The sequence below is a fragment of the Diachasma alloeum genome, unplaced genomic scaffold, assembly GCF_001412515.2.
Source record: "Diachasma alloeum isolate Michigan unplaced genomic scaffold, Dall2.0 Dall_scaffold_00351, whole genome shotgun sequence".
Lineage (NCBI taxonomy): Eukaryota > Metazoa > Arthropoda > Insecta > Hymenoptera > Braconidae > Diachasma > Diachasma alloeum.
This window is the reverse complement of record NW_021680490.1, coordinates 421,880-431,454: the sequence shown is the minus strand read 5'-3', so window position 1 is coordinate 431,454 and position 9,575 is coordinate 421,880. Positions and strand designations below refer to the sequence as shown.

At 33.6% G+C, this 9,575-nt stretch overlaps 1 protein-coding gene across 1 annotated transcript in view; it reads right to left on the bottom strand.

Moving 5' to 3' along the window:
- LOC107040969 (DNA methyltransferase 1-associated protein 1) overlaps positions 1–9,503 on the bottom strand; it is a 17,350-nt gene extending 7,847 nt beyond the window's left edge. The window contains exon 1 of the mRNA XM_015261307.2: positions 8,641–9,503. Within this exon, the coding sequence (XP_015116793.1) occupies positions 8,641–9,206 (566 nt within the window). The 5' untranslated portion in view covers positions 9,207–9,503. The remainder of the gene's footprint in view (positions 1–8,640) is intronic.
- Positions 9,504–9,575: the final 72 nt, after the last annotated feature.

The following is a 9,575-nucleotide window of genomic DNA, read 5'->3' as shown; positions in this document are numbered from 1 at the left end:
AATTCTTTCAAAATCTCTGTAAATCTCGATTCCTCCAAAATTTCTAGAAACTTGAACAACTCTCCCGCAATTTTTTGAAGTTTCTCCTCTTTGTTCCTAGAAAGTTGGAGATTCCTCTGGAAATTTTGAAAAGTCTCTGAAATTACTCCAAAATGTTTAGAAGTGATTGATATATTCAAAATTTCTTGAAACTCAAAGAATTCTATCGAAATTTCTAGAAAACAGGTGAATTTTCGTGAGTGTTATTTTTCTTTGTATACTGTCAGAGTTGGAAAATTTTGAAATTTTTAAGAAATTTCCGAACTAAAACTGTCTGACAGCCTCAAATACTGCGCTCTGATTGGCTGAACTTCGAGTTAGGAGAACAACCAGAAATACTTGGATTCTCTCGAAATGTTTCCAAGTTTATTCAATTCTTTCAAAATTTCAAGGAGTTTCTTCGATTTCTTCCATATTTCTACAAACTTACGAAATTCTCCTGAATTCGTTAGAAAATTCGGAAACTTGCAGAACCCCCTCGAATTTCGGGGAATTTTCCCGCATTCTCATGAAAATTTTAGCATTTCCTAGAATTTTGTTAGATGGTGCTTGCCGTCATGAGACACTCCGCGAATCAGCCTCCACGATGAAATCTAAGAAGAGTCTACGTCAAAATGGAAATTGAACAATCTAAATTAAAAACCCCTGACAGAAAGTTGGGAATTAGCTGATGGAAAAATGATAACTTGAAAAGTGCTTGAAAAGTGGAAACGTGAAAAATTAGCTGCTAATGAGCTCTAAATCATCCGATATTGGAAAACAGATTTTACTCCATTTTACAATGACTTTTCTGCTAACTTGCGATAAGCTAGCAGCAACGGCGTTTTCCCAGAAAGTACATGAGCAAAAAATTTTTTGAAAGCGTAGGAAATTGGCTCTCAATGAGCTTTAAATTATCCAATGTCAAAAACAGAATCCTGTTCATTTTTGCGAATTTTTCCTGTTGACTTGCAAAAGAATTGGCACTCCCCGGTATTTTTTTCCTTTCATTTCCTTTCAAAACTAACAGGATTCATCCCTAGTCTGTAAGCATATACTAGCATCCTCTTCTTAAAAAAAAAAAATCAATTTTTTTTTTGAAAAAAAAATTGAAAAATTTGTTTGAAAAAAAAATGAATTTTTTTTTTGGAAACGTGAACAATTAGCTGCTAATGAGCTCTAAATCAGCCGATACTGAAAATCAGGTTGTTCTCCATTTTAAGATGATTTTTCTGCTAACTTGCAGTAAGCTAGCAGCAACGGCGTTCTTCCAAAAAGTGTATTAGCAAAAAAATTTTTGAAAACGTAGAAAATTAGCTTTTAATCAGCTTTAAATTATCACATGTCAAAAAAAAAATTCTGCTCATTTTTGAAAATTTTTTTTGCTAGCTTACAAAAAAGCTAGCATGGACACGTTTTTTTCAAAAACGACGTTAGCAAAATTTTTTTTAAAAGTGTATAAAATTAGCTCATAATGAGCTGCAAATCATCCAATAACGAAAATTCGATTCTGCTACTTTTGCCGGCTAGGTATACATACGTTGATAAATTGAGAGGATGGAATATGTGACCTTAAGAATATCCAAATACTTCGGCCATTTTTTCTCGTCAGAATAGTTTACAATATTTTTAGTTCAATATCAGGACATCCATTTAAGGATACCCAAGTATTTTGGGTGTTTTTTCTCCAGTGAAATACTTTCCTATCTTTGCAGCTGAACATCAGAGCTTTCATTTGAGCCTCATTTGACCCCAAGTTTCAAGACATTTTACAATGATTTTATCAGTTAAACGTTGCAGGTCTGGATCTAAATGTCGATATCAAACCGTTAGAAAACATTAAAAAAGCACATTTTTTAAAACATATTTTAAAACATAATTAAAAAATTGCAATTTTCGAAAATTACGAGCATTTTCTATCAATAATCTACAAACAATCAATTTTGCACCATAAAAATCCTTTGTTCGTAACCGTAACAAATTTATTCATGTATTCAGAAATCGATTTTATGCCTAAAAAAATAATGACAATAACTTCTCTATCGGGAAGTTAATAAGGTTTCCAAAAGTTTGAACAATTTTAATTATTTACTTATAAACAACAAATGTTTTAACAAATCATAAATCAAAAACTCATTCGGTGCAAAATATAATTAAAATGACCCTGAATATTCATGATTTATTGCAAATTTTTCTCTCACAATTTAATTAACAGATTTGATGATTTAAAATGGTTGAATCTATAGTGCGGTCTATACCAAATTGTAAAAAATACTTGGACATCCTTAAGTCCAATTTAATCCAAGGTTACCAAATATTTTGAATTGATGTTATTACCTGAACGTTGCCCTGACGGATCTGTCGATTGAGGAATCGAGTTGTTCAGTATGTCGATTGAGATTCGATTGACTGTCGATTCTGGTGAGGACGAATTGAGAGTGAATCGACTCGATAGAAAGTCGATTCCAGTTTAATTTGGAATAAATTTGCAAGTCGCTTCGCGGTCACAACGAGTGGGTTACAACCATTTAATTGCATCCATGATTTGAAAATCTATTCCAATTTCATCCAATTCAACTCGACTCGACTTGCTATCGAGTCGATTTTCTCTCGATTCTTCCTCGCCAGAATCGACAGTCAATCGAATCTCAATCGACATACTGAACAACTCGATTTCTCAATCGAAAGTCGATCGATACTCAATCGATGGTTCCGCCAGGGTGAAGGTATAAATTGAAAATAATTCCATTTTCGGACCAAAATCCATGAAAATATTATGAATTTGACGATCAATCAACTTCTGAAGATTCCGACCTATTGTCATGCAAAATTTATGAGTAATTAATTTTACATCCTTCAAATTATTTTACGGGGATTGTAACGATTTGGTCCATATGCAGAATTTCAACGAAAATCGATTTTATGTAAACAAAATCGGAGACCAGTCACTGGTCTTCGATTAGGGTGCGAGTGATAGGGGTTGAGTGGAGTGGGTGTGACCCACTATGGATCGAGCCAATAACTTCAGGACCAATTCTTTATTTATGATTTTATTATTAGAAAAGGACAAAAAAATCCTCAGTTTTATCCAAAAACAGAGAACCGGTTGGGATAATTTGTTTTAAAATTTATTCAGACTCCAGTTATATGACTGGATCAGTTCTAAAAAAAACTGACACCGTCATTTTTTGAGAAAAAGTTGAATTTTCAAAAAATCACTACTTTTTACATTTTCTCACGAGTTTACCATGGATACGGGGAAAATCGCCCAGGCAATTGTGTTCACAATCTAATTAGTTTCAAGCTCCATGAAGCTCCATCAAGCTCCATGGCCAATGAGGGAATTAAAAGCCCCGCCGTCTATGAATTATTTTTTAACGCAAAAAATTCGGGGGTGAAAAATTCAGGATAATTTGTATTCCTACTTTTAAATATATTGAACATATTAACCATTTTTTTGCCCAGACTTACATCAATAAATTTTGAAAATCTTTTGAAAATTTGACTCGATGAAAATCCCCGTGTTAATTTTCAAAATTCAAAGGTTCAAAAATGAAATTAAATTCTTAGCTTAGCTGAAGACTGCTTCTCTTTTATATCCCCATTTCCTCCTTTCCAGTGAAGATTCAAAATAACCTATAAACGAGGAATGAATTTTTTTCCAACTTTTTTTTCATAAAATCGTAAATCACACAGGGCGGAAGTGCTCTTGCCACGCGAGCAACTACGTTCAGTGAAGGGCTGTGACCACCTAAGGGTTAAGAAAAAAAGAATCGCACCGTTTGTTCGAGAAAAATCGTAGGGTAAAATTTTGTTTACATACATCTCCACAGAGACCGGTCTCCAAAAAACTCGGAAGAGATTAACGAAACGTCGATAAATCATGAAACTTCCACCTTCGATTTTCGAGGTCATTAGAATAACTTCCTTCGCATCGGGAAGTTAATAGTTTCCAAAAGTTTCAACTTCAAGTCTAGTTTGGAAAGAAGTAACAAATTTTCTGTAGTGATTTTTCCATAGCTTGCATTTCTCTGAAAAGGTTTCCATAAAAATTCTGCAATTGCTCCGCGATTCAAAGATATTTATAACAACCTGACCCTGAAGGGAGATTGACTCATCTCATTCACCACTTCACTAATGAAATGTGAAAACTTTTTATGCTCCATGAAATTTTTCATCATGCAGGGCTTATGAAGAATTACGTTAAAATTCGTACTTTCGGAAATATTTGAAAAATCATCTGCAGATTAGTTTTGGAATAAGACCTTTTAATACACTGTTAAAAAATATTATCTGAAATTTCCAGTACACTTTTTAGAAATTTCTATCGAATTTAATTACCGCTGAAATTTCAAGGAATTTCGTCATTGAAGAATCAGAGTTTCGTGGAAAAATCAAAGAGAATTGTCAATTTCAGTTCCATTTTTCCCTGAAAATGAATAAAAAACCAGAAAATTCCGGTAAATATATTCTTGAATTTTCAGGACAGTGAGACTGAATGCGATTTAGGGGGAAAAATCATGAAATTTCAGATTTCACCGAAAGTTCAATGTAATTTGGCACTGAATATTCATATTAGATTGGAAATTCAAATAAATTAAGGAATTTTCGTCTTTATGCTGCTTAAAATTCTGGAATTTTATTGAATTTTCAGGGAAACCTGAAATTTCATGATTTTTTTCCCCTAAATTGCATTCAGTGTCACTGTCTTGAAAATTTCAGTTTTTTTCCAACAGTGTACTTCATTGCTTTGATTGATTCAATAAAAACAAGATATAGAAAGATGTAAAAGAATGGAGAATAGATGATAGTTGTACGTAAGATCAGAATTACTCAAATAATAAGGAAATTCGACAAGAGGTAAGAATCAAAAGATAATGGATTGTTTACATTTGCATCCGAACTAGAGAGTGCGCCAATAAAAATCAATTGGATAAAAGATGAAAACTAAAAAATATTGGTGAATAAATGACATCCGAACTAATTCGGTCCAATGAATTCTTTTATAGGTTTCCTAATTTAGATCTACCTCCCTGGCAAAAAAACATCTCTTTCTACCCCGGTACGAAGAAGAGTGCAACAAATAAAATAAATGGGTTCTGTAGCGATGTGGTAAAACTACACATCATTTTTCCTGTAAGTCATAAAATCAACTATGGAAATGTTCTTTGACGGTTTCCTCTGAACCCGTTTCTTCAGAAGTTATCGACAAAAGTATCCCCAAATTCTTTTTGATCTTATCAAATATTTCATGCAACGACCCTGACAAATGGCTTTGAAATTACTGGGTACATCAGAAAATGTCGATACGAGGTTGGTTGACATACTCCCAAAAATCAAAAAAATATTATCCCTCAAATTTACATAATATGTGAATCAATATATTATATTGATCCAGAGTCTATTCCACCCTGAAATTCGGTCAAGTTATCCTATTTTATCGTCTCTCTATTGAATCCATAACCATTATTTTGTCACTTCAATCTTCAAATAAAAGGAGAAGATCACAAAAATATATAAGCCAATTGTAGATTTCACCTGGAAAGTAACAGAATTAGTCCAATTACAAGAACCAAAATCAAGTGAGCAAAAATGTAAAAATCCAAGAATCACCAACTCAAATAAACTTGGATGAAAGAATTCCACGAAAATTCTATTCTCTTTTCCTCAGAATTTTATCAATATTCGATTGGAAGTCTATTATTTCGTTATTATTGGCCTCCGCGGTCATTCGCTGATTTTTTTATTTGTTTGTAGAAATTGATAAATAATGCCCCTGAAGAGGACCCCGCAGAGGCTGATAACAACGAAATAATTAAAAATTCGGTCAAAACATCCCCACAACATTGGAACTCTATTGAAAATCTAATAGAATTCTAAAAATTCTTTTTTTTGCAGATTTTTATCGAAAATTATACAATTTTCTCGTTCATTAATAGATATGTGATTCCAAAAAGTTTATCGTTGTTGTTTCTTCAATACAAGTTATTTAATTATGATTGTTTCTAAAAGAATTCTTGCGCATGGAATTTCTGATGATAAAGAAACCGAAATACAGCAGAAACACTTGGAAGTTTAATGTCCAAGAATTTGTATAACATAATGCGGAGACTGAGTTGTACAGAACAATCGAAATCTGTTGACGTTTTTCTATCAAATATCTATCGAAAGATTGCTGGAAGAAGGCACGAAATTTTTGTATGTAAAACCATGAGAGTTTCAAAATTATCAAGTACTACAAAAAATGTTCTTTGCAAACAAACGAAGGAGTTTCTGAAAAACTTGACGAGATCTATTGTATGTGGGGTACCTTGAGGAAAAGACCTGATTAGTTTTGAAGCTCGAGGGTATTCGGAAGCGAATTTTTCCACCCCAATTTCGGCCAAGAAAATTCCACTATGAAACAAAATCCATCTTTCGGTTCTAACAATGGGCTTACTCGACCAGGAAATCTTTTGTTTTTCATATATATCAACATGAAAAATTACCAATAGAATTATCAAAAATTATCAGTTGAGTACCGTCTTGACTATATAAAATAACAGTCGAATAGTGCAATTCTATTGGCTGAAATTTTGATGCGAAAAATTTTCAACGAAAATCGGCAGGGAACGAACAGAATTTCAATAGAAATACAATGGAATTTCTTAGTGAAAGAACTCCACAGAAAAAAAATCTTCTAGTTGTTCAGAACAAAGTTACTCAGTTCAAAAAAGTTATGGTTCTAGAAGACAATGTACTTACACAGAATAAGAAACTGGTTACATAATTTCAGAAGAAAAATCCCTAAAATTAAGTCCCCAAAACCCATCCATTTCATGTGAGAAAATTTCTTAAGGATAATCGAGCGAGGAGGAAATGTAGGAGGTGAGGCGGAGAGGTTTCTATTGTTTTCCTGCAGAAAACCAATCGCTGAACAAAAACATTTTTTCCATTCGGATTCAAAATTCAGGCAATATTAGGGAGTATCTCCGGTTAAAAATTATTTTTGGAGCTAATCAAATTTATTTTTATCTGTTCCACGCATTGAATGATTTTCAGATTGTTTTTTTTTAATAAATGAAAAAATATTAATCCATGCGAAAAAGTGGCAACATCGTCGATAGTGTTTTTTCTTTTCAACAGGAGCTGGTACCACTGGTTCGAGGGAGCTCCAATCACAACGCTTCATCGCTCTCTCTCAAGAGACGTTTAAATTGACCGCGGTACCCCCACCCGATCGGTACTTGAGACGTTGCTGCTCGTTTGGGCTGCGTGCGCAGAAATTTCATTTTTCAGTACTTTTTTTGCTATTATTAATAAACAATGCTCCTAGGCGACAATCTTTTTCACTCAAAAAATCATTGATCACATGTTCTAAATGTGTCTAAAGTTTCATAACTTTGGCTGCTTTTTTTCCTTGGGTTTTGCAGTTTTTTTGTGATTTCCATAAGATCACGGGTTAAATGACTACTTTTTCAAAAATTCATAATAAATTAACCATGTTCCTCACCAGTCTGAAACTTTGCACACGCCTTTTCCATCATTTAAAGAATACGTAAAAAATAAAAGAGAAAAATGGCTGCTTTTTTTCTAACCCTCCGGGCTCGCCCGATTATCCTTAAATCAAGAACCGTTGGGTTTTTAAATCAAATACCATTGGCCTCTTAAAGTAATAACTTTTACGTGATTTATAAACCATGAGTAGATTAATTTTCAAACAGGAAAAATTATTAATTCGAGAACGAAAATGTTATGAATTTGAGGATCCAGATGTTCTTGATTCAAGTATACCAAGGTTCTTTAACAATCTAAAAGTTCTGAATTCCAGACATAAGTATTCCTCAAATTAACAAAAAATTTGCTTCAATTTGAGTACTAAATTTAAGTAGCAATGACTGAAAATTAAAACTTTTTCATCTCATTTTTATTTTCATTTGTAAGATTATTTTCTTGCTAGATTTGCAGAGTTCTGAAACTCAGAGATTTGCACTGGAAACTGGAGATATTTTTCCTCTATGTACTTTTTTCGATTAAATTTTCGCACAGAAGAGAGTAAAGCAAAGTAAATCTTAATTCACTGGCAATGACAAAATTTTCACTGTTTCCCACCTACCCTACATCATGCATTGATTCATACACTAAGAGAAAAACGACAGAGTTCTCAAACAAGTTTTGCTTGTGCCAAAAAATATTTTTTTGAAAATTACCAAAAAAGAATTTTTTTGTGCCAAACATGCAGAAATCACATTCCCTGTACACACAAGAAATGTCACTTCCAGCACTACTCCTTCGTTATTCGATACGCCCATACGTATTTTACTCCCGAAAAATGTTTGTTTTATGTGAAACAAGGGATAATAGTTTTAAGTTTCGGTCTTCTAATAATCACAGACAAGAAACCCTTAAATAAAACAATAATAATATGATAGCAATTTTCTAACTTAGGTACAAAATGTTTCGTGACAAATTTTCCTCTATATGAGATATTTTCATCCTGAAAAGGCACCATCTCGTATGAATTATCTGCCTCTATTTTATTGGCCCAAACAAAACTTGTTTGAGAACGTGGTTGTTTTTCTCTTAGTGTATGACAACAAAACAACAGATTAACCAATAAATTCTCTCATTTATCATATTCACCTCTCCTTCAAGTCCTCGACAGTCCTAGGATTGAACTTGGAAGTATCCCACCGATCCTGAATGATGATAAATCTCAAATCGAACCTTTTACACAGGTCAAACAGATGATCAGTCTCAGCCCTCGTCCACCCGTTGCTCACTAAATGCTGAACGTATTCAGCATTCGAATAATTGGGAATAGGAACTTTCTTATTGAATTTAGCAAAGGGATACTCCTTGCCGGCATCAGCCACCCGCCTCCAATGATGGAAAACAGCCCCATCAGCCCTCGCTGGATTAGTGAAAGGTGTCCACTTCCAGTTCCTCACCTTCTTCATCCCCAGCTTTGCCCTCACCTGCTTGTAACCCTTTCCGGTGTCAGTGGGAAACAGTGGAGGTACATCAGTATTATCTTTGCATAACAGAGCAAACACTTCCCTGTGCATACCCTCTGGACGTTTCGGACCTTTGTTTTGATTATCATATCTACGTTTTGTCTTCTTATCATTCCCAAATATTGATTCACGAGTCAATTCTGTGGCTGCTGGACTCTCGATGTCAAGAATATCACGAACGTCAGACGACATTTTTTATTTATTTACTCAATCCTTTACTTCTAATTGATGTTTAGGATTTTGACAACTAGAAAATTGTTTATTTGGGTTTAATCGTTCCACACAAAATTCAACGTTTCTTATTAATTATCTACACTTCTTATGCACTCATGAATGTTCATAGTGATGGGACACCATTGGATAGCCAGTCATTTAATTAATAAATTAATATTATATTCTTTATCATATGAATTAATGAAAAAATCACGAATTTGTCAACCACTTTCGGCGATTTTTTAGGTTAAATTCAGTGTTTGCAGAAGAATATTGAGATCGGTAATGAAGCGATCGTTTCTGTCGGGATCAGCGACATCTAGAGGAATTAAACGCAATCATCTGTTT